At 44.0% G+C, this 25,942-nt stretch overlaps 1 protein-coding gene across 5 annotated transcripts in view; it reads right to left on the minus strand.

Annotated features, from left to right (window-relative positions):
• The window catches only part of SLC15A1 (solute carrier family 15 member 1), a 29,584-nt gene continuing 3,642 nt past the window's right edge, over positions 1–25,942 (minus strand). For all 5 annotated transcript variants that reach the window (XM_055542894.1, XM_055542896.1, XM_055542895.1 and 2 more), the window contains 18 exons: positions 24,522–24,621; positions 24,213–24,303; positions 21,877–21,960; positions 20,232–20,314; positions 19,427–19,513; positions 18,792–18,881; positions 15,970–16,014; positions 15,797–15,829; positions 15,627–15,715; positions 14,877–14,958; positions 13,039–13,158; positions 11,680–11,823; positions 10,179–10,228; positions 4,301–4,408; positions 4,064–4,172; positions 3,360–3,503; positions 2,016–2,123; positions 1–781 (listed from right to left, as the gene is read on the minus strand). In XM_055542894.1, the coding sequence (XP_055398869.1) occupies positions 590–781; positions 2,016–2,123; positions 3,360–3,503; positions 4,064–4,172; positions 4,301–4,408; positions 10,179–10,228; positions 11,680–11,823; positions 13,039–13,158; positions 14,877–14,958; positions 15,627–15,715; positions 15,797–15,829; positions 15,970–16,014; positions 18,792–18,881; positions 19,427–19,513; positions 20,232–20,314; positions 21,877–21,960; positions 24,213–24,303; positions 24,522–24,621 (1,759 nt within the window). In that variant the 3' untranslated portion in view covers positions 1–589. The remainder of the gene's footprint in view (positions 782–2,015; positions 2,124–3,359; positions 3,504–4,063; positions 4,173–4,300; positions 4,409–10,178; positions 10,229–11,679; positions 11,824–13,038; positions 13,159–14,876; positions 14,959–15,626; positions 15,716–15,796; positions 15,830–15,969; positions 16,015–18,791; positions 18,882–19,426; positions 19,514–20,231; positions 20,315–21,876; positions 21,961–24,212; positions 24,304–24,521; positions 24,622–25,942) is intronic.

Consider the following 25,942-nt stretch of genomic DNA (forward strand, 5'->3'; position numbering starts at 1 on the left):
TCTTGAGAATGAGAGTTTATTTCATACCGTTGAAACTCCAAAAATCATGACTTGCCTTTACCTGAGTGGTTTTTCAAGTTATACATAATTTACAAAGAGGTAGGGAATGGAAAAACAGAACTAAAAACAGAAGGTAGAGTTATCAGGTAATACCAGCCGGCCCTTATTATGAATACGTACCATTCAAAAGCCTAACCATTCACTTTTTGCCTCATTTAACATTGTTTCCACAGAGTGTGCGAATGCAAACAGTACGGAATTTTGCCACCGTTTCAAAAATTCAAGTTAGTCCAAAATAACTGTATTTGTGTGTTAGGAAAAGGAGTTAAGGCAGAGTATGGACTCTGTTATAAAAGTGTGTGTGTGCGTGCACGCTTTAAATAAGACTTCTCTAAAAACAAACAAACCAAAGGACTTCTTTTGGAGTTTCGGGTTCGTTGCCGGCTGCTGAGAAAGCAGCTGACTTGGTTTGGTCCACAGTTCTGAAGTCTTCCCCATCAGAGGCCACCCAACAGAGCATCCTGCCCCCAGGGGACAGGCCCCTGGGCACACCCTGGGCCCAGCCCCGGCTCCGCGGGCTTCCTGACATTCACATTTGTGTCTGTGAGACGGAGTCCAGCTTGGCGTACGGGTTACTCTTTTCCAGGTAATCTTCCTTTTCATCCTTATCAAACTGAGCTTCAATCTCTGCTGGGTTGATGTACGTATAGAATCGAGCCATGATGGCAAATATTATGCAGACGACCAGAAGCAATGCCGCAAACAGGACGTACTCGGCCCACTTTGAAGAGTTTGAGTTGGAGCAGGAAAAACACAAAAACAGTACAGGTTACGGGAGTGCATGTATACACTGCGGGTAGTTTTTATTTTGACATCCAGATCGAAGGTGTTAGAAATGCAGTTATTAGGGAAAATTGGCAGGCTATGGCCGCAGACACAGAATGGCCAGCTTTTCCTGAATGCCCAAGTGTAATGATAACATTCTTCTAACAGCTCTGGAGTACAGACACCCATAAGAAAATGAGAAAAAAATCTCTAAAAACCCAAGTCTTAAGGCAAAAAGCTGGACCAAGAGAACACCAGGCAGTACTCTTGAGGGAAAAAGAACATGCTGAAAAGTTCTAAATTACCCTTTGGCAATATCGTGAGGTCATGAGCAGGCAGGATAGACCCTGATGGGTCCTGGTGCTGTTGGTAATGAATCTGATAAGCTAACGGACAGCTCTCTTATGAGGCAGAGATGCTGAGTGCTGAGGGATAGGGTTCTAGAACCAGAAAAGCCCTCATTTTAAATGGGAAAAATTACAACAACCTTTAGAATGGTTTTAACTTTTGGTGGTATGAAACTTTCTGGATAACCTGCCTGGTTTGGGGCCATTACGCTGCATTCAATGAAGCTATGAAAAGACGTGTCCTTTGATAATAAATGATATTAGGGTGTCGGTATGTTAATCTCAGGCTTCCCTGGTGGTGGCTCAGACAGTAAAGAATCTGCCTGCAATGTGGGAGACCCTGGGTTTGACCCCTGGGTCGGGAAGATCCCCTGGAGGAGGGCATGGCAACCCACTCCAGTATTCTTGCCTGGAGAATCTTCATGGACAGAGTGGCTGGTGGGCTATAGTCCGTGGGCAAAGAGTCGGACACGACTGAGCACAGAGAACACATCACAGCCTGTTAACCACACGTGGCTACATCTGGTTATATTCCGGCCGTGTAACACCAAGGAGAAACAAGCAGAATGAGCACATGCTTGGCCGTGAGGGTGTTTGGGAACTGCTCTGTCTGGCTGACTCTGAGGGTGTTATTTGGCCACTGGTGGAGATGACCACGTGTATATACGTGACGGGAAATGGCAATCCACTCCAGTATTCTTGCCTGGAAAATCCGATGGACAGAGGAGCCTGGCGGGTCCATGGGGTCACAAGAGTTGGACACGATTTAGTGACTAAACCACCACAGGGAGGGTCATCAACAGACAAGACAGAGGTACACGTGATCTCTGTTTGCATCTGTACCTGTTCACTGAACTGGCCTGCTCCTGCCACAATAAGCACGATGATGTTGCCGACGGCCACGGTCAACAGCCATCCTGCTTGAAGTACCGACTTCATGTTGGAAGGAGCCTGAAGGGAATGAGACAGAGTGAGTCCCAATTTAGACGCCAAGCTCAGAGCAGGAGATCACGCTTAACTCAATAACTCCCTTAATGAGGCTGCCGACCCCCCAGAAGGCACATTAAGAGTTGCGTTGGTTTAAATGCGAAAAGGACTATCACTTGGATGATGAGACATCCCAAATGCTCATGTTGTATGAGCACACACGAGTCGTTTGGTCTTCACTGTCTGCATGCTTGCGGAGTTATCATCCTAATGAATCGGACGAATCTACAGATGAACCGATTCTATCTCCATAGAAGAATTTTCAAACAAAGCCACCCAGCCTGACATCTCCTTCACCCTGAGTGGAGGCTGCTCTCTGTGTTGTCCGCTTGCTCTTTGGAGGGTTTTCCTGCCAAGTCACCAAAACTACTCACCAAGCAAACTCTCGTCACCTATGTTGTAGTCATGGCCTTAACTAGACTGTGAGGTCATTGCAGAAAAGGATCATCCAGCTCACATTTACCGTCTTTACTGCAAAATGTGAGGATACTAGGCACGCGGGGGTTATGACGGCCCTGGCCATGTTGTGATAAACCAGTTCAGAACCTAAGCTCTAAATTCAGGTATCAGCAAAATGTGCCTCATTAGTCTAACGTTCACAAAAGCAAAACTATTTTTTAACTTTTAAGAGTGAGACCTTAATCGGTGGGTTTACTGGGAGTTACGAAGAGACCTCAAGGGAACCTTAAAGACAATGAGGACCTGTATGTGAACGCTGTTACGGATGGGGTTGTTTGAGAACATGGAAGCCATTGACCATCTTGACCCTGGTAATGGTCATTAATAGAGTTTTTCCTACTTAGGACCCCAAATTCTAACATATAACTGGGAATTCAGACACCTATAGGTGGACAGTCATAATGCTAAACAGTAATATTCCTTTTTTTGGGCAGGGGGGCTTTACCATAAGGCTTGTGGGGTCTCAGTTTCCTAACTAGGGATTGAATCTGTGCCCTTGGCTGAGAAAGCATGGAGTCCTATCACCAGGGAGCTACCTAAACAGTAATATTCTTATTCAGTAAATAAGACTGGGTAGTCTCTAAAACCATGTTCAGTAGAATCTACCATAATCTACCCACATTTCCAGAGTTTTCTTTTACACTGTACGAGCATGGCTGCTCCAGCTCACTGTTAAGCCCCAGCAGCGTTTTCGGAAGGCAGGGCTGCAGGCGAGGGGTGTAAAGACAGTAGCCGAGAGACCTGAGAGTAGGAGAACTCCAGCCCGGTGACGGAGAAGACCACCTCGCCGCAGGTGAGGAGGAAGTACTGCGGGATCTGCAGAGCCATGCTGACTGTGTTGGGGGAGATGTCTTCGAAAGCCTTTGCTTCGGGGCAACCGTTACTCTGGACCAGGGAGGCAGAGACAAGAAGAAGACATGAAAATCAAGACTGCTTTCAGAATACAAATCATGCAGCCGGGCCAACTGAACCTGGACCTTCGGGGTCCCCTCATACAATCCATGCAGAAAGGACACCTTGTAAATGTAATCCTGCAACCCTGCATTTTATCCTCGGACTGGGATGGCCTTGGCGGGACTGGAAAGTCTGTTCACTAGCTTTTTCCTCTTCAACGAGAGAGTAGGTTGGAAGTCAGGTTTGATGAAAACATTCCCAGCTCTTTGAACTAAAAGTTTTCAAAGTCTATGTTAAATGTCTACTAGGAAGCATCAGATACTGGTCAACATGAATTTTTAGAGTAAGTCAGTCTGTGTAATTTTATTCTAACAGCAAACTTAAGGCAATGATAAACTAAAGAATTAGCGGTGAACTGAATTAATCCTAAAACTTGTTTAAAATACAGACCCTTATATTACTCCATTAAATCATTCCTGTGTTCTGTTTGCAAGGACTCTCATCAATAACGTTTGAGTGGCATGTCTGACTCAGTGCAATGAGTCACTAACCTTTCTGGTGATTACATAGGTAAACGCACTACCAAATTCAAGGTAGGATGTTTTGAACTCTTTTTCACACTGTTGTGAAATCTCTGGTGAGTTTATTGTGAAGCTCTTTCTAAAAAAAAAAAAAAAAAAGGTTGATATAGGTTAACATTCTTGGTATTGAAATCTTCAATGTACTAATTAAAGAAAAAGGCTTGAAACCCTTAACTGTAGAGCAAAGTGGCCATTGTAGGCACTTACACGCCAGAAGAGAAAAAAAGATATTCACTGGCATTGTGACTGGAGACGTTGTTGTAAACTTCCCCATCCATTGTGACGTTGAAGCTCTCACCAAAAGCATTTACGAATCTGAAACAGAAAACCATCGGTCTTGTGAGCGGACTATTTGCTCTAGGTCAGAGTATGTTGCACCTGAAGCTGGGCTCTGTTTCCTTTTGGAAGGAATTTAAGATGTTTGCAGAAGACTTCTAGAGCAAAAGACAGAAAGTAACCACATCTAGGTCTGTCTTTGCTTGCCTGCTGGTTAGAACACACCTAAAAGAATTTATTTAACACAGCAAAACGCTGGGAACTCTTCTAACTACTTTGTAACTAGGAACTATTTCAGTGATATTTGGGGATATTAAGTATGGGGTCGCTAAGAATCGGACACGACTGAGTGACTTCACTTTCACTTTTCACTTTCATGCATTGGAGAAGGAAATGGCAACCCACTCCAGTGTTCTTGCCTGGAGAATCCCAGGGACAGGAGAGCCTGGTGGGCTGCCGTCTATGGGGTCACACAGAGTCGGACATGACTGAAACAACTTAGCAGCAGCAGCAACAGCAGCAGCAAGTATGGGTTGAAATAGGTGCTGATCTCCTTCCTTTCCAGAAGGCAGCCGTGTTTTGGGGCTTCTTACTCCAGAAACTTGAAAGCCAAAGCAGTGAACGACCAAAAGCAGAAGTTGCTGAGTACCTAAAAGTCAGTCTCCAACTGGGGCTTCTCTTGGGGGTTAGAGAAGCCCAATTATTTCCTTTACCTTTTTAAAGAGCACCCTCAGGCAAGGAGGGGCTCCAAGGAGTGGAGAGGATGACTTGGGCCAGCCCAGGAAGCAGAGAGAGTTTTAAGGAATTGCCTTTAGACGGCAGAGACCTATGCCTGCAGATCACAGAGTAACAGTGACCAGCATCTCATAGGAATATGGCTGGGAATGGAACACCCAGGAGCACTGGGTGCTGGGTCCCAAGGTTTCTAGTCTCTGCAGTGTCCCCTGTGCCCAAGCTTCCATGGGATCCGTTGAGTTATTTCCTCCAAAGGACCATATAGGTGGTGACCAGGGAGACAAATGGTTCGAGACCCCTTCCTCAAACATTCCAGGCTAGAGGAGACTCTGACATTCTTATACTGCCCCAGGGAGGAGAAGTGGGCCGCCCCAAATAAGACCGGTGGGTCTTTTCTGACAGAGAGACGAGTGAAGGTATACAGATCATCCAATTTAGAGAATGAGAAGTGATAATGGTATATACTTAAGTACCATAAAGAACAATGTAACTTTCACATCCATAAAATATAGGGTAATGGAATAAAATTTGTTTCAAGGCAGGACAAGAAAATGAAGCATAACATATTCCTTACCCATACTGAGCCCTCCCTAATGGCATGTGTCTTCATTATACATTAACCAGACCTCCTCAAAGGTGAGAATGCTGGCCCCACCACAGAGATCAATGCTTTTTTGTTTTGTTTCCTCTGATGCCAGCAATGTGAGTCCTTGGAAGATAACATTGCTTCCTTATTCAGCAGGGGGTCATGGTCATGGTTACCTGCTGCTCGCATTGTACATTCGGACCTGTGTTTTTGGTGAGCCTGATGCAAAACGTCAGTGTGTCCTTTTGATGTGTAATCTTTTGTCTGAAAAATGTATATTTTGAAGTACCTTTGTATACATGAAGTACCTTTGACTTCTAACAAGTGGAGCAGGTCTCAGAGTTTTCTGGAAGAGTGCTTCCTGGGTTATACTTCTCAGATCGGCTCAAATAAAATTCTCTATTTCTTCTTTAGATGGACTATTAATTTTTTTTGTCAACGGTGGCCAAGCTTCATCTACGTTTGTGGCAATAAGTAATAAGTCAAATTCTAGGGACTGAGGCAACATTTTTATGAATGAAATTCAAGTCCAAAAGTCCTTAGGCATTGGACTTGGTGTCATTTGACAGGTGATTCAAGTAGAAAACTGAACCTGATGGTGGTTGATAGGAGCCTAACAGAATGAATTCTGCTCCAAACTGTAAACGCCACTTTTATAGAAGACTAAGATGAACCATTTGAAACACAGACAGTGGAAATAGCATGAACTTAGGAGTAGGCCCTTGGGCCTGGGGCCTGGCTTTGTACAAGACATAAGACTTAAAACATTACCCTAACGCTTGAGTACTATTGCCTGCCTGACATATGTCTTAGGGTTGGTATGAGATACCAGTAAGAATGGAAATAATCTGAGAAAAAAATAAAGCAACATCACAAATATCAGATGTGTTCTCATATACACACAGAAAATAGTAAAGCATAAGCAGCAAACACATTCTGAGCTCTTTGAAGGGTGAGGAAAGCAGAGGTCCAAGACCTACTGAGCTCTAAGAGTTTTGACTAGGGCAAATCCTAGGGTCCTGTTAAGGGAGCCTTCGCGTTGGCCTCTTAGAGCACCAGGATCTAAGCTGCAAAGTTTTCTCAGTGGGAGCCAGCTGAGGAAAGGACACAAATGGGACCGGTTCCTTAAAGAGTAACTGGGGGACAGAGAGATTTGCTCCTCTTCCATTAAAAATAAATAGGCTTTATGAGACAGAATTCACATGCAGCAAAGCTCACCCCTGTAAATAAAGCCTACAATTCAGTGATTTCACCGCAGCCACAGGGCTGTGCAAGCGGCACCACAGCCCCGGTTCTCGTCAGTCCAGAAGGACACGCGGCCGTGTGGGCAGCGCCCCTCCATGCCCCTCCCACCCCCAGGCCCTGGCAACCACCTCGCCCCCTGGCTTTCTCTCTCTGTGGATATGCTGCTGTTTCACGTAAACGGAATCACACGGCTGGAGGTCTGGGTGCCTGGCCTCTCCAGCTTGGTATCATGCCTTTAAGGTGCATTCACACTGCAGCAGAGAGCAGTACTCCATCCCTTTTCGTGACTGAATAATATTCCATTGTATGGCCAGACCACAGTTTGTTCATCAGCTGATGGGCATTTTAATTGTTTCTACATTTTTGTCTGTGCTTTGACCATTTATCTACAAGTTTTTGAGTGGATATATATTTCTATTTCTTTGGGGTGCATACCTAGGTGAAACAAAAATGAGTGGTAGTTGCCAAGGAAGGGGAGAATGGGGAAGGGAGATGTTGGTCGAAGGGCATGAGCTTTCAGTTTTGAGAATATATTTATTTATTTGACTGCACCAGGTCTTAGTTGCAGCACGCGGGACCCTTTTACTTGCGGCATCAAACTCTGAGTTGTGGCCTGTGGGATCTAGTTCCCCGACCAGGAGTTGAACCCAGGCCCCCTGCATTGTGAGCAGGGAGACCTAAACACTGGATCACCAGAGAAGTCTCAAATTTCAGTTTTAAGATGAATAAGTTCTAAGGATCCAAAGTACAGCACAGTAACTATAATTAATTAATACTATATAATATACTTAAAATTTGCTAAGAGACTAAATCTTTTAGCATTCTCATAATTTAAAAAAGGTGAAATAGATGGGGAAACAGTGTCAGACTTTATTTTTTGGGGCTCCAAAATCACTGCAGATGGTGACTGCAGCCATGAAATTAAAAGACACTTACTCCTTGGAAGGAAAGTTATGACCAACCTAGATAGCATATTCAAAAGCAGAGACATTACTTTGCCAACAAAGGTCTGTCTAGTCAAGGCTATGGTTTTTCCAGTGGTCAGGTATGGATGTGAGAGTTGGACTGTGAAGAAAACTGAGTGCCGAAGAATTGATGCTTTTGAACTGTGGTGTTGGAGAAGACTCCTGAGAGTCCCTTGCACTGCAAGGAGGTCCAACCAGTCCATCCTAAAGGAGATCAGCCCTGGGTGTTCTTTGGAAGGAATGATGCTAAAGCTGAAACTCCAGTACTTTGGCCACTTCATGCAAAGAGTTGACTCATTGGAAAAGACTCTGATGCTGGGAGGGATTGGGGGCAGGAGGAAAAGGGGATGACAGACGATGAGATGGCTGGATGGCATCACTGACTCTATGGACATGAGTTTGAGTGAACTCTGGGAGTTGGTGATAGACAGGGAGGCCTGGTATGCTGCGATTCATGGGGTCTCAAAGAGTCAGACACGACTGAGCGACTGAACTGAACTGAACTGAACTTTGAGGGGATGAATACGTTAATTAACTTGATTGTGGTAAATATTTGACAACATATACATATATCAAAACATCACGTATATTTTAAATATTTACGATTTTGTCAATTATATCTCAGTAAAACTGGAAAAATCATAAACCAAAAAAACTAATGCTACAATTGAGATAGGAATTGCATTAAACCTATAGATCAGTTTTGGGGGGATTGATATCTTTGCTGTATTAAGTTTTCTAATCAATGAAACCAACGTATCTCTCCATTTATTTAGCTCTTCCTGATTTTTCATCAGCCTTTTGTAGTTCCAGCTCTCAAATCCCCCGTGTCTTATAAAATTTATAAATAGTATTTCATCACTTTTTTTTAAGTGATATTAGTCAAGGCTATGGTTTTTCCAGTGGTCATGTATGGATGTGAGAGTTGGACTGTGAAGAAAGCTGAGCACCAAAGAATTGATGCCTTTGAACTGTGGTGTTGGAGAAGACTCTTGAGAGTCCCTTGGACTGCAAGGAGGTCCAACCAGTCCATCCTAAAGGAGATCAGCCCTGGGCGTTCTTTAGAAGGAATGATGCTAAAGCTGAAACTCCAGTACTTTGGCCACCTCATGCGAAGAGTTGACTCATTGGAAAAGACCCTGATGCTGGGAGGGATTGGGGGCAGGAGGAGAAGGGGACAACAGAGGATGAGATGGCTGGATGGCATCACTGACTCTATGGACATGAGTTTGAGTGAACTCTGGGAGTTGGTGATGGACAGGGAGGCCTGGTGTGCTGCGATTCATGGGGTCACAGAGTCAGACACAACTGATCGACTGAACTGAACTGAAAAGGTACAGCTTCCAATCATTTATTGCTGGAATATACAAATACGTTTGTCTCGTCATTGGCCTTGTATCCTGTAACCCTCCTAAACTCACCTAGTGAGTCTATGATCTTTTGCTATCAAGTCCATGGGACTTGTGATGTAGACATTCATACCTTTTGCATGTAGAGAGAGTTTTAGTTCTTCCTTTCCAATCTAGGTGCTTTTACATATTTTTCTTGCCTCATGGCACTAGCATCTGCAAGGATCTTGAAAAAGAACGGAGTAGGCGACCTGACCTAGTTCCTGGTTTTGCGGGAGGGAGCATTTAGACTTCTGCCATTAAGTGCAATGTTAGCTGGGATTTTTAAAAATCCTATTTATTTTGCTGTGCTGGGTCTTTGTTGCTGCGCACCGGCTTTCTCTAGTTGCGGTGAGCGGGGGCTACTCTTCTGCGGGGCACGGGCTTCCCATTGTGCTGGCTTCTCTTGTGGAGCGTGGGCTCTAGCGTACCCAGGCTTCAGCAGTTGCAGTATGTGGGCTCAGTACTTGTGGAGCAAGCTTAGTTGCCCCGTGGCGTGTAGAATCTTCCCTGACCAGGGACTGAACCTGTGCCCCCTGCACTGGCAGGCAGACTGTTAACCACTGGACCACCAGGGAAGTCTAGTACTTTTTCAGAATAAGGAACTTCCCTTCGGCTCCTAGTTTGCTGAGGGTTGTTAAATGAATGGATGCTGAATTTTATCAAGTCTTTTTTCTGCATCAATTGATTTGATGATGTGGATTTTCCTCTTTAGTATATTAAGATGATGGATTTTATTTATGATTTAAAAAATAATGAACCAGCCTCACATTCTCGGGGGAAACCCCAGACTCTCATTTGATATCCTTGTCACAGCTGGATTTTACCATGGGTACACATTACTTCCATAAGAAGCTGATATAACTTAAGTGTTAAAGAAGTACACATACCTGATTCCATTTCTCCCTTTTTCTGGCTTCTGGTTAAGGCCATCTTTTACCTGAGAAAGAAAACATTATCAAATCTAACTCCTTAGAATAAGTTCCGATGAACAGTTCAGGCTTTAGAGAAGGGGAGTGCTAGAGCCCTTATTCTAGGAGCTAAGGGCACCGTGATTAAATTAGCTAGGCTCCACCACTCAGCCTTGGTTTATGTGAAGTTAAAAGGAGCCTTTACAATTTTAAAAAAACTTTTTTATTTTGTATTGTGAGTGCATGCTAAGTCACTTCAGTTGTGTCTGACTCTTTGCGACCCTGCGGACTGTAGCTTGCCAGGCTCCTCTGTCCATGGGATTCTCCAGGCAAGAACACTGGAGTGGGTTGCCATTTCCTTCTCCAGGGGATCCTTCTGACCCAGGGATCGAACCCACGTCTCTTATGTCTCCTGCACTGACAGGCGGGCTCTTTACCACTGTGCCACCTGGAAAGCCATTTTGTATTGGGGTATAGCTGCAGTCCATGGGGTCGCTAAGAGTCGGACACAACTGAGCGACTTCACTTTCACTTTTCACTTTCATGCATTGGAGAAGGAAATGGCAACCCACTCCAGTGTTCTTGCCTGGAGAATCCCAGGGACGGGGGAGCCTGGCGGGCTGCCGTCTATGGGGTCGCACAGAGTCGGACACGACTGAAGTGACTTAGCAGCAGCATAGTCAATTAACGATGTTGTGATAGTTTTGGGTGAACAGCGAAGGGGCTCAGCCACACATATACATGTATACATTCTCCCCCGAACTCCATTCCCATCCAGGCGGCCACATAATATCGAGCAGAGTTCCATAAGCCTTTACAATTTTTAGTGCTTGCTTTTTAGTGGTTCCACAGATCACTGCTCTCTTAAGAATTTAAGGCAAGCCTCTCAACAGCCCCCTAAGTACACACATTACCAACAAGTCTTCATTCTGTATTGCAGTTTTGTAGAAGCTCACCAAAACTCACCTTACAGAATGCCCACAACTCCCTCACTAGGTCAGCTACACCTTCATAGCTTCTTTATATGCTGAACAGAATACCCAGATGTTCATATTTTGTCATGAAATCATTTTAATGCATTTCTATTGCTTTTACTTGATGGAGTCACTATTTTTTTCGGAGATGGCTCTAATCTCCCAATTATTCACTGCCAAGTTTTAAAATGAATACTATTAAAGGTGCATTTAAAACTTTATCTCAAAAAGTCTCTGAGAATGCACACAGGTGCTGTGCAACTTGTGTTCAAACACACCATACTGTGCCCAGAAGTTCTTTTTAAAATTTGTCAAATTCCTATCAACCCTCCCATCCACCAGTCAAACCTTTATTGGAAGTCAGATGACTATGTCCTTGAAAAAGCAAGAATCGAGGATTATCTAATACAATACCACATGGGGGTAAAACCAAGTCACACCACTAGACGGCCGTGTCTCCAACAACACACACAGTCAGAGTCCGCTGGGAACGCCCAGCTACTTACCACTTGGTAGTTACTTGGGGCCCAGACGAGAAGGGTATGGCGATGGCCGGACTCAAAGTTATGAGTTACTGGAGTGACTGGTGATCCAGTAGAAGAAATGTTTATACTTAGGTTGTCTACGTTGAAAGTCATAAAGTCTTTTGGCTGTAATGGGGGAAAAGGGTCACAGTTTACACCGGAGCCCTGTTCTGTACTAAGTGACACTATCATGCATGCGATTTGACATTCCCAGGTCATGTTCATACACATCAAAAATGCCTCGGGGGGAGCTGGCGTTGGTTCATCTCAGCTTCTGCACCAGCCCACCCTGTGGACTCTAGCCTGAAGTTGTTTAGCATTACCACAAGAACTACGACTTTCATTCAGCATTTTACTTTCATTTTATGATAATAAATGCTATGGAAATTATTTCTACCATTGGGCAAAGAGCCACATCCAGGAAAAGCAACAGCCTGGGTAAAAACCAATGGCGGCCTTTCCTAAGCATCGGGAGTCAAGCACTCTTTCTTCCTGCACAATTATTAGTTTGGCGAGATCTAAGGGAGTGGTCCTCAATAGGACCTCAACAGGTGGCTGAACAGCAATGAGACCAGTTAAATCAAAACTTCAGGAGCTGGGATGCCAGTGTGAGAATTATCAAAGCTCTCCAGAGAAGAAAAGCTCTAATCAAGACCCATGACCATCCATCCACAGCAGGGTGTTCCAGCCTCAGACTGGTGTGTCAGTATCTCTAGTTTCTATGAGAGTGAGTGTGTGTGTGTGCGCATGCTGAGTCACTCAGTCACATCCAACTCTTTTGCGACCCCATGGACCTCAGTCGACCAGGCCCCTCTGTCCATGGGATTCTCCAGGCAAGAATACTGGAGGGGGTTGCCATTTCCTTCTCCAGGGGATCTTCCTGACCCGGGGATGGAACCCGCATCTTTTGCTTTTGTGCCACCTGGGATGCTCCTAGCTGCTACACAGGAGATGCCAGCAAAATCCCACTTGTGCCAACAACAACGTCTGCAGAGGCTGCCCAGCGTTCCCTGAGGCCCAGAACGGCACTGGTGGAGGACCACTGACCCAGAACCGTGCCCTTTAAAGTGTGGTTCCAGGTACCAGCCAAAGCACGGTCACCAGAAAGCTTATAAAAATGCAGCATTTCAGACCCACTGGTCACAAATCCGCATTTTAACAAGCTCCCCGGGTGATTCATAGACACTGGTCCAGAGTGAAGCCAGAATTAGATTAAAGATGAAGACATTTCACTTTGGGGCTCGTCTTGGGATTGCTCCAAGAACCCAGAAGATCGGCTCTCCAAACCCTATTATTATAGCTCGGGTCAGAAGAGGGAAAAGAAAGCTCACTTCTACTTACTTGAGACATCTGGTTATATGTCTCTGTCGTTCCGGGAAAAGACACGGTCATGTTACCATTTCCTATATTCAGGACTTTGATTTGGACTTCATTTCCTTTGGGGAAGACGGGCAGAGTTTTCTGAACAAAATAAAAGAGACATGGCCTTGAGGTCCTTGGTGCATGTTGACGATGACCTTAACCTTGGCGCTGTGATCCTACCCCCCTGGCTGAGGCAGCCATGTTGGCTGAGGCACACCAGGCATCCACCACGAAGCCCAGGAGGCCTCCATTCCCACGTCTCCTGGCACTCGTAGAACGCGACGCTCGTACAGAACACAGTAACGGTCAGCAAGAGGCTGCCCCAGCTCCTACCTGGCCACCTCCAAGTCAAACCTGGTCAAAAGATGCCAGGTTACACAGCCCAGTACACGAAGGGGCAGAGAAACCATCCCCTACACGAGGCTGCTCTGGTAGGGCCTGGGATCTTCTCCCTGCAGATGTCAGCCTCCGTGTTCATAACTCTGGAAGCCCAGACCTCAGCCCTGGAAACAGTGCTCTGAAGATCCCCTCACAACGCTTTATGGACTCCTGCCTCACACCCTGCTCAGGGGTCCTGCCTTTTCCCTACCATGTCTTCTCTCAAATCCCAGGGTCACTGAGGCAATCCATGTCGATTTTAGCCCCATAGTTTTCCATAAAGTGAGTCATGTCCAAGAGAAGGTGAGCACACCCAAGTTTATGGCAGGATTACTGACAACAGCCACGAGGTGGAATGACCCAATGTCCATCAAGAGGTAAATGGAAAACAACAGGTGTTACATCCACGTGACGGACTATTCTTCTGCCTGAAGGGAGGAAACTCTGATGTGCGCTACATGACGACATCGTGCTCAGTGAAGTCAGTCAGACAAGAAGACAGGTACTGTGTTGGAGTCATACAAGTGGATTCACTTCCACGAGACACAGAGAACAGTCCAATTCATGGAGACAAAAAAAGAAAGGTCGTGCCTGGGGGACTGGAGAGATGGGGCACAAGGAGCTGTTGTTCAATGGGTACAGGGTTTCAGTTTTGCAAGACGAAAAGAGTTCTAGAGATTGAGGTCACAACCATATGGATGTTCTTAGCACTACCAAACCGTACACGCAGAAATGATCAAGATGGTAAATTTTATGTTATATATATTTTACCACAATTAAAAACTTAAACAGAGAGGAGGGAGGGAGGGAGAGACAGAAAGACAGAGATGGAGAAAGAGACAGAGAGAGAGAGAAAGACATGGGGTGAAGGAGTGGGGAAAGAAGGGGAGAGCAGAGAGGGTGTGAGAGACAGAGAGAGAGAGAGGCCTTTTATCTAAGACCTGATCTCAGACGAACAGCCTTAGTCCCATTCTGAGCCCAAATGACATGGATGAGCTGCGGAACTAACCATATCGGGAATGTTAGAATACAAAAGGTGTCTTCCCATTAACAATTTCCCATTGACGAGCTTTTTGAAGGACTGTGTGAGTGACCAGCCTCTTTTAACCAGATCTCCTAGGAGTTTAGATTGCAAAACAACAAGTTCCACAACCTTCCCTCCATCATAAAAACTGTATTCTAAATGGAAGCCCCCATGTAAGTAAGTGCCACCTACGTTTTCTCCTGAGTGTGCCCTTTCGGCCCTGCATCCTGGCTGTGTCCTCTGCAGGGAGAAGAACCCGCAGGGCATGCTGACTGAAAGGGCACACCGCCCACAGCTCCAGGACCTGCTTCACCAGCCAGTCCCTGCCTGGCCCCCCTCACAGTCTCAGTCCTGGAGGAGGACGTGTCCCCAGATCCACCAGGAAAGGCCACTGGAGAGTCAGAAGGCAACTCACGTCAATCTCCACCTGCACGATGGCAGCCGCCACAAAAGCCATGGAAGCCAGGAACATGCCAACTGTCATCTTCTTCAAGGAGCTGGGGGAGATGAGCGAGAGGGTTACTCTCAGGAAGCCATGGGCGAGTGATCTGAGGGCAAACCCCTGTAGGGAGCCCTCCTCTCCCAGCCCCAGACAAAACTAATTCCCCACTAAACACGTGGATCCCAAGGGTTTCTCTTTTATTTTTTAAATTAAGCACACATCTTCATTTATTTATTTTTGGCTGTGCCACAGGGCTTGAGGGAACCTAGTTCCCCAACCAGGAATCGAACTTGTGGCCCCTGAAGCGGAATTGCAGGGTTGTAACCACTGGACCGCCAGGGAAGTCCCTCCAAGGGCCTCTTTGGCTCTTATTAATGACCAAGACGAAGGAGGATAAACATAATACAGTTTCTCACTTGCGTTTGGACGTTTAATTTCTACAGACTCCTCTGGATCATAGTTGAAATTTCTATCCTCTGCGCTCATCAGGGAGTCTTAATTAGAGGCTTCTGCAGATGGCCATTAATAGCACTATTATTTTAAGGGCAAATTTTCAGAAATGTCAGCACATAGACATCTTGGAATATTTCTTGGAAATATTTCTTGGAAAACTCCCTCAGACACATGGAATTGCGGGAGAAGAGCCAGTCATTGCTACCACCAGGGCTCTGGGAGGCGAGGGAACACAGCCCCAACCCAGACCCTAAGCCGAGGGTCACCTACGTGAAATTTAAACCACACTTTGCGATCAGAGGATATACCACGGCATCCACGATGGGGACCATGATGACGATCAGGATGGCGTTCACCGTCTGCAGGTGAAGCGGAGAGGGGCTGTTACTGTCTCAGTGGTGGCTCTGAGCTCGGACAGCAACTGAAGTATTTTCTCCTACCTGCATCTGATCCGGCTGGATTTCAATGATTCCCTAAAAAAGAGGGGGAATATCTCACTGATAAGTTCGCATAGAGGATCACTTGAGGGCTTGAAATGTTATGAGAGGGAAGCAGAAAGAGGGCAAAGGAATAGTGACCCGGGGTTGTCCATATCTCCATGCCCCAGACTTACAATTTTCCCACTCATGGTCGTTGCTTGCAGTGTCCACCTGGAGCCCTTAAAAAACAAATAGGCTTACTGCATCATTTGGGAACATGGGTTTTAAATGTTTTACAAGTCAGCGTGGAGTCTTTTCCTAACCAGGAATGAGGTCTGAATTGTCACGGGGTTTAAAAATGTTTGTCAACATCAGGCTGGTCTCCGGCTCCGCTGTGACTATAGCTGAGGAAACTGCTTGCGTTTCCACTTTAACAGCAGATAGCACTCCAAGCCCTCACGAAGAGTGCACAAAGTACTGCTTTGAGATAAGCTAGCTCCAACGGTTTGGCCACCTGATGCAAAGAGATGACTCACTGGAAAAGACCCTGAGGATGGGAAATATTGAAGGCAGAAGAGGGTGGCAGAGGATGAAATGGTTAGATAGCATCACCGACTCAATGGACATGAGTCTGAGCAAACTCTGGGAGACAGCGAACGACAGGGAAGCCTGGCATGCTGATGACCATGGGGTCACAAAGAGTAGGACATGAACAGTGACTGAACAACAACAACATTCTTCAGAAAGACAAAAATGCACTTCTGAGGTTTGCTGGGAAGTTGACATCACCTGCAAGGTGAGAGCAGCTTCATACCCTGAGGATATTCTCTATTCACCGGGATCACAGTTTCAGGAATATCATAACTGTTCAGAGTTCTACTGCTGCTGCTGCTGCTGCTGCTGCTGCTAAGTCGCGTCAGTCGTGTCCGACTCTGTGCGACCCCATGGACGGCAGCCCACCAGGCTCCCCCGTCCCTGGGATTTTCCAGGCAAGAACACTGGAGTGGGTTGCCATTTCCTTCTCCAATGCGTGAAAGTGAAAAGTGAAAGTGAAGTCACTCAGTCGTGTCCGACTCAAGCAACCCCATGGACTGCAGCCTACCAGGCTCCTCCGTCCATGGGATTTCCGCAGCTAGACTGTCCTAAAGTGTAACTCCATCAAGAGGGTGATGGATTTAAACCTGGGCAGCCTATTGACATTCAACCTGTTTTGCAGTAACAGATGATGCAGGACTGTACAAGTGGATGTTATATAGCCCATGGAGAACTGGATATGTGAATGTTTCAGTGTAATCTATCACATCCGGTCCCTCCACTGGGAGAACAGCATAGAAAGTCAGGAAGTCTGCCACTGGCTGAGTTCTTAATCAAAGCTGGTCACTGACTACTTGATGCACGTTCTCTCTTTGGATCCTCACCACCGTGTCCTGAGTCGTTACACTTTCAGAAGGCTCACAGGATGATACCAAGTCACAGCTGAGAGGTGCTGGGTGCGTTTCTAGTGCAAGCCTGACTCTAATAACTGCTCCCTGCCCAACATGGAAACAGGTTAAGATGCTGGTCTAAATTCCATACTTTCAAATGAGGAGATTAATGTCTACACTTTTTTTCCCCCCAAGAGATGATATATCCTTTTAATAATCATACCTGTGCAATAAAACCATGCATGTGTGCAAATTTTTTTCTTCAACTTCAGTTTCTAAAAGAAAGGCTATCTTATGACTTTGGCTCCTGAGCGTCATGCATTGGGTTTTCTAACATTATTTTGAAAAATTCCTAGGTACGTGTCTTCCCGCTGTGACAAGTCAATGATGTGTTCTAGCTCCTGCTCTGGGAAGAATGACTTGGGCAGAGTCATTCTGCATTTCTGGATGGTACTTCTAGCCCAAGCATCCCATTTCAGTGTGCAAAATATCAAGTTTCAGTCTAAATAATTCTGTGGATCCCATACAAGACAATGCATCTTTTACTTGCTGTATCAAACCGGTCAATCCTAAAGGAAATCAACCCTGAATATTCACTGGAAGGGCTGTTGCTGAAACTGAAGCTCCAATACTTTGGCCACCTGTTGCAAAGAGACGACTCACTGAAAAGTACCCTGATGCTGGGAAACACCGAGGGCAAGAGGAGAGGGTGACAAAGGATGAGATGGTTGGATGGCATCACTGACTCAATGGCCATGAATTCGAGCAACTCTGAGAGACAGTGGGACAGGGAAGCTTGGTACACTGCAGTCCATGGAGTTGCAAAGAACTGGACACAACTTAGCAGGGACTAAACAACAACCATCAGTAGAAAAACTCTTTGTTCTTACTCTGACTGGCAGGAGTCCTGGATACTTGGGTCAAATCTTTCGCGAGACTCCTATGGACATGTACACACTGCTGTATTTAAAATGGATAACCAACAAGGACCTACTGTATAGCACAGAGAACTCTGCTCAATGTTATGTGGCAGCCTGGACGGGAGGGGAGAATGGATTCACGTATATGTATGGCTGAGTCCCTTGGCTGTACACCTGAAACGGTCACAACATTGTTAATTGGCTATACCCCAGTACAAAATAAAGAGTTAAAAAAACATTTTCCAAGGCTCCTTTACTCGACCCTTACCTAATTTTCTTCATTATTTTGCCACCCAGATGTGGATAGAACCATCTAGAGTTAATTTTTTTAAAAAAAGAAACCCAGGTGATTTCCTGATGCTGGGAAAGGTTGAGAGCAAGAGGAGAAGGGGTGGTGGAGTATGAGATGGTTGGATGGCATCACTGACTCAATGGACATGAATGAGAGCGGACTCCGGGAGATGGTGAAGGACAAGGGAGCCTGAGTGCTGCAGTCCATGGGCTCGCCAAGAGCTGGACACGATCAGACGGCTAAACAACAACAAGGTGATCTAACAGTTACCGTATAAATGAAACATGAAAAAGGAACTGGAAGAGAACATTTTCAGGAGCTAAATGCACCCAAAGCATGTTCTGTTAACGAAGATGTACAGAAACATAGTTTCATATTACCTGCTGATCAAACAAGGCCCAGAACATGGGGAGAGGAATGTACAGGAACATCACCCTTGTAACCATCTTAATTTGAGAGATGAGCCGCTCCTGCAGTTGGAGGAAGAGAGTGTGTCAGTCACAGCCCGCCACAATCAGCACAGCTCTCCCGCAATGCCATTTTCAGCTTAGACATGGTCTCATCTAGAGACAAGCTGGGAGGTGAGTCATTGTTCCAAGAACTCTATCACAGTTTTCTTTAGAAAACCCCAGATTCCTAATGTATTGAAAACATGAATCAAAACATCTTTAACACTTGAGGTAAGTTACTCGTTTCAAGGTAAATTCACTAAATGTAAATCCCACCACCATCACTTAACTTTTCCATATTTGATCTAAAGTTATGTGATCTTAATGACACATAACTCAAGGCCGATGATTCCACACGAATATCTACGGAAAGGTGATACTGTTTCTAGATAAATTATATATCACTGTTTCTCAAGTTCTTATCAGTGTAAATAAGCTCTCTCACACATCGTCTTCTTTAAAATGCTAATAAACTTGATGAAGATACAACTGATAATTTTATCCATGTAGCCTTAATAACATGAATTGCAATCACTGGGGCCCTTGCAGCAACAATCATCACTTACATTGTATTTCTCGCTAGCCCAGTCCAGCCAGTGCTCCCTCTTAGGAAATTTCTTACTCCGATGCCTAATCCTATTTTTGATGGCAAACTGAAAGGAAGGAAGAACAAGCAAGTTTCAGAACAGAACCGACTCCTTTATCAGTGAAACACATTTCAGTTGAACTCCCTTCAGTGGAAGACTCGGGAGAGAAGACATGTGTCATGACGATGCAAAAGGCCTAACATGCATTTATTTTTAACCTCTCACTAACTGGGAGTGTTTGAGCTGCAGTAAAGAAAACCACACTGTTACTACTTCACTCTCTGGATTCTCTACGGAGCAGCATTCAGTAGAATTACAATCTTCTAATGTGAAGCTGTGTTCATTTTTAAAAGTTATTTTCTTGGCCTTAGTTCCTGAAAATAAGATCACTGACACTGTCCATGCTTCCACTCTGGATATACATTACAAAACCTGGCCTCTCCATCTTAGTTCCACTGCTCACTGATGAACATCAGATGCTGCTTGTCATTTTTAAAGAAGCGGAGAGTCCCTCTGATTTGTTTTTCTTTCACCGCTGATCTTATTTTAAAGGTTCAAGAGCTATTTTTCCATCCCTCCCGTTTTGAGTTCTATTTGTGTCCTTTTCCATTTGGTAAGTTTTATAAGAAACTTCAATTTATCAAAAGAGTAAAGGCCACCAAGAAAATGTTTAGAGCAAAGTCAAAGGTTCATGGAGATTTAATTTAAAGGAGGCAGAAGGTTCGGGGTGGGGGGGGTGGGGTGACAAAATGTGATTGAGAGAGAGGAGTACTGAAATACTCACCCCAATGCATCTGGCGACTTTAGACATGATGTTTCCCTGGGGCTGGACCTTCTTGTACATTCCACTGCCAATGACAAACACGACTGGGGAGGGCAGAAGAAGACATGTCAACAAGGTGTTTGACAGAACTATCTGTGACCCAGAACATGTGTTTTTATCTGAGTTACAACCTTATTTTGGAAATACTGGGGTGACTCAAAGGGTGGGTTTACCTCCCTCTCCCCCAGGTTCCACAGTGCTTTTGACTCTAATAATCACAGGGGCTTCTGAGAAATATTACACTGTGTTTTCATATGCAAACATTGAAGCCTAATACCATCTCCTTCCCAGAACTGCAGCTTGCAGACGCTCAGTACAGCTATTTGAGCGTGAGTCCTATTCCTCTTTAAAGGGATAAGTGCTTTGACAAAGCAGATTAATGCCTTACTCTACAAGGGCAGAGAACACAGCTTTAATTTTCTGGGGTTGCAATGGGAAGAGAAAGTTTTTTCTTCTTTTTTCAGATCTACAGATAAAACATAGCAATTAATCTGTTGAAACTTTTACTTAATCACATGTGGCAGAATTTACTCTGTGGTCATGAGACAGAATTAGATCTGTCCATCTATGCATCTGCAGCTACAGCTTTATGAAGGTTAAAAGTACTTTTTCAGTGAGGTCATTCTTTCATGGACCTTCTTAGAAAATGCATAGTATTGTGAAAATAACTTGGTGGGGGGGGGTGGGTGGAAGTCTTTCTGGAAGAGATTCTGAAAAACAATCCCTATGCTAGAATTTCTGATTATCCAGTACCACAACTCAGTAATGTTAAAACACTGATGGACTGTTTGATGATCTATTTGTTTTTGTCCGTTTAAGAAGGCTTGAAGTTTTGACAGGTGCCAGCTCTCAAGCATATCTCCAAGTATGTGCCAGATTGTGGGTGTTCTTTACAGTTAAAGGAAGACAGGTTTACTTGTATTCTCACTCAATGCTAATTTTCTTCAATCCAGCCCCCACAAATGTGAGATAATAAATTTTTGTTATTTAAGCCACTCAGTATGTGGTGTTTTGTTATGGTAGCCCCAGGAAATGAAGACATCTACCATCTTTCAAATTGGACTATCTTCTGTGGAATACTCTTCCCACTTTCTAAGCAGCCAAAGCCAAGAACTTAACGTGTAAATGACTATACATACACACAGACTCCTCCCAGAGGGAAGACAGTCTTGCAGAAACATTTAGAGATGATACATTTCAGAAAACAGGTTTGTTTAGAAGTATTTAAATGACCTTGCCATGTCTTTAGGCGAGTTGTCGATGATAAGAACAAAAGCTTTCAGCCATAGGTTCACCTAGTCCAGCAGATTCTATCTTTATCTTAAGATACCTTCTTCTTAATCTGCCTAAATAGTTTTAAATCCTTAAATGTCCCACTCAAGAGATCTCTTTTCCTGTAGACTCTTTTTTTCATCTTGTTCATTCTGAAACAATATGCCAACTCTATTTTCTTTGAATTCTCAGAGTGTTTAACACGGGATGGCAATTCTTCCGGCTACTCACTATTACAATTTGTTACATGAACTTTTAAAAGTTGGTCACAACAATTTATGTGAGGGCCTGACCTGACCACAGGACTGTATTAATGTAACTGACTTCTACTTACTCAGAGATACAGCCATGAGTGCAGCAGGAACCCCAAAGGCCAGGGGGTAACAAGCTTGCTTACTGTGAATTCCGCATACTTGAACTGGGGGGAAATGACAAGATTAAAATTCATTATGGCAATGGTAGTACTTATTTATTTCAGTTTTTAAAAAATCCTTAACTGGTAATTACACACTGTTTTCATTCAATTTTCTAGACTTACTCATTTGTCTTACTGATGTCATTGCCAGCTAAGCAAAGCAGCTTTGTAGCAGAAATAGCAGGAGATGAAGGGAGGTTCTAACCTTAGCCTCTAAATAGATGTCTAATGCCAGCCAAGCCAAAATCAGTGGGAACCCTTATGTTCTGTGGACTTACTTAGGAGGAGAGATGAAAATGACCTGGATACAATAACCTGAAGAAAGTGGGACTGAGAAAGTAAAATCAAAGGGCCCTGGAAAATCAGGATTGTATGCCCCTGAATTTATGCCAATTAGAAAACAGGGGTTTTCCTGGTGGCCTAGTGGTTAACACATTGCACTTCTACTGTAGGGGGCACAGGTTCGATCCCTGGTCAGGGAGCCAAGATCCCTCAGGCCATGTGACATGGCCAAATAAAACTAAATTAAACTAAATGAAATTTTAAAAAGAAAACCATTAGATCGCCCAGGGCAGGGATCAACAAACTTTTCTGTGAAGAGTCAGTAAATCTTTTAGGCTACAGATCTGTCCTACCTACTGAGCCTCGCCTTTGTAGGGTGAAGCCAGCCACAGATAATACACACACTGATGGCTTTGTCCAGATTTCTGAATTTGGCCTGTGGGCCATAGTCTCCCAACTCCTGACTGAAGGTCTGTTTTAGCTCTGAAATCCTAGGGTTGGTAGGGGAAAAAAAAAAAAAAAAAAGACTCTGGAAGGGGCAACAGAAATGCCTGCAGCCTCCAGGAACCATCTGATCCTAAAGGGGTTCGGCTCTGTCTTTGATCAGCCGTCTCACAGTTCTGCAGAGAAAAAAGAGTCAACTGGGCAGAAAACTGTGGTCATGCCAATGTTTCCTGCTCATGACTGTACAAGCAATTCCTATTCACAACAATGCAAAATAATGTCCCCAGCCAGTAAGGAGCATAAATCTCAGGCAGATCCTTATTTAAACTGATGGCAGCAGGTTTCCAGTTCCCTCAGTGACTAATACGTTATATAAAATCTTTGTAAAACATTCATTTTATATTTGTGTAAGAGCCATGACTTTCCTTTGACAATTATCCTATTATACATTCTCCAATTCAAACATGCACAGCACATCCCAGAATACGGCAGAACCTGGAGGCAGAGGAGGTTAGGGGAGGTTAGGAAACGTAACGGAAGAAGAAAAGCTAGTAAATGTTCACACAGAACAAGTTAGACTGAGGTTTAAATCTCATCTTCAGAGTACTGCTCCAGGCAGAAGTACATTAACCCCACGGATTATCTTCTTCCATGATTCATTATGATTCGAGGTGTGGACACCATGGACCCACCAAAATGGACACACCAAAATGGACACCTATTTTGGTCTCGTTTGTCCCCAGATATTTCCTTCCACGTGGGAAATTCATAAACTCTTAGTGGAGTGCCGGCAAGCACAAAGATCTGAGTGCTGTGGATAGCTGTTATCTCTTTCTCTTTCTTGGGGGCAGTTCTTTTAGAAATATCTAGTAGAAGATGATAAGAAAAAAGGAAAGAAGATGATAGGAAAACAAAGAATAAAGCCTAGCCTGCTAAATTCTTCCTGACTCACTGCATGTCACTGGGGAGCAAGGTCTGAAGGCAAAAATGTCAACTCTGGCCTACCCAGTTTAGTTTCCAAATAGCCTCTCTGTCTTAGCTTTTACCATAAATAAGAACCTTGCATTAACAATAATATGGAAAAATCAGGGTGGGATAGGGTGGGAGGTAGGAGGGAGGTTCGAGAGGGATGGGACATATGTATACTTATGGCTGCTTCCTGTTGCTATATGACAGAAACCAACACAAAATTGTAAAGTGATTACCCTCCCACTAAAAATAAATACATTCAAAAAAAATAGTATAGAAAAATCGATTGCTATGCTAAGGATAGTTTAGATTTTGCAGGGGTCTCTAGGATAAGGGATTCTAATAACGTTAGAAAAGGAGATAAACCCCAAAAGAAAAGCAGTCGGCATTCTGGATTTCACTGAGTCCTCCAGCATGTATATGATAGCTGAAATGTTATGAGAGAATTGAGGGACAAACAAACCAACAAATTCTAAACCTTTCCACCTGACTTCTCTTCACAATTAAAAAAAAAAAAAAAGAATAACCAAGGTCCATTTCAGATATATATATTTTTTTACCTCTGAGCATGGGCGTGATGATAGTAGAAAGCAAACTTCCAGCATTAATGGCCAAATAAAAGATGGAAAAAAATCGGTTCCTTTGCTTTTCCTGTAATGGAAAGGATAGGGTATGGTGACTTGGCTATATAGCAAAGGGTCAGCTGTAGCTGATGATTGGACTTGACTTTGAACCTGGCTTTGGTCAGTGTCTTACTGTCACGTGTACCCGAACCATCTCCAATAGAGAAAACACTTTGTGTCGCTGGGATTTGATTCCTGGGTGTTTATAATCATTGATGTTGTTTCAGTGGAGGCACATGTGCTTACCTGGCCCTCTTCAAACTGATCTCCGCCAAATGCAGACACGCAAGGCTTTATCCCTCCGGTACCCAGAGCGATCAGGACCAGGCCAATCATGGAGAGCGCCCTGGGAAAGAGGTGGGGATTTCGAAACGTGAGGTCCTTAGAAGTAGGAGCTTCTCTTTCCCCTAATTTCCCTAAGATGACCAGGCACACAGAAGGGATTCAACCTGTATGAGAAGATAGTTCACAGGAATGCAGTCTTGACAGTTGAATGAAACTTGAACTCAAGTGCCTTCAAATCCGTACCTTTATCTAATAATTTATCATCTAGAAAATTTAAAGCAATGGTTTGGGTGTGGAACAAAGGTTTATGCATGGAATTCTTTTGTAACCTTATGATTTTTAGCAAAAGAATGTGTAAGTGAAATTTTAAGCATTGTCTCTGATACAGTCATAACAGACTCGAAACAGTTGTTGGAAGACTTTAGAAAACATGATTTAATTGCAAAGCAGAATAGCAGTTTATGTACTAGGATCTTAACTTGTTTATAAAGTAGAGAAGACTGGAAAAAAGTAGAGCAAAAGGTTTATAACTTTTTTATAATACAGAGATCGTAATAATAAAAGGGATTAAATATTATCTTTAAATTCTACTTTTGTATTTTTCAAGTTACTTGTGTTTTACCTCCTGAATTGAAGAAAATAACTCATAGGATCTACCAAACCTCATTTTTAGTTTTGTTAGATTTACAATAGGTTGCTACAAATTTTGAGCTTCCCAGGTGGTGCTAGTGGTAAAGAACCCATCTGTCAGTGCAGGAGACATAAGAGCCATGGGTTTGATCCCTGGGTTGCGAAAATCCCCTGGAGGAGGGAATGTCAACCCACTCCAGTATTTTGCCTAGAGAATCTCAGGGACAGAAGAGCCTGGTGGGCTACAGTCCAGGGGGTTGTGAAGAGTCAGACACAACTGAATTAACTGAGCCTGCACTCACTACACATGTCAGCTTTTATAAACGCTTATTCCATATTTTCTTGGTTGTTAATATTGCTTAAAATGCTAAAAATATGAAACAGATAAAGTCAAGGATGATACTTCACATAGCAAGAATTTTTTAAAAATTAAAAATTAAAAAAAAAAACATGTCTATCTTCCTGGATTAACATCTCTTTCAGCCTATTTGCCTCTTAAAACAACTTGTCTTTGGTGGTATTACTCTAAGCATTTTAAAGGACAACAAAAACATAGCCAATTGAATATTATATACCCTCCACTCTAAGCAGGGTTTCAGTACTAACCTCACGAAATAAAATAAGTCACTATGCTTTCTTACGTATGTACTGCCTGCTAGGCAGTGTTCCGGGTTCTCCACCTGGATTAATACACAGGCAGGTATTATTACAAATGAGGACACCTGGGCACAGAGGTGAAAAACTTGCTGAAG

This window comes from Bubalus kerabau, chromosome 12, assembly GCF_029407905.1.
Source record: "Bubalus kerabau isolate K-KA32 ecotype Philippines breed swamp buffalo chromosome 12, PCC_UOA_SB_1v2, whole genome shotgun sequence".
Classification (NCBI taxonomy): domain Eukaryota; kingdom Metazoa; phylum Chordata; class Mammalia; order Artiodactyla; family Bovidae; genus Bubalus; species Bubalus kerabau.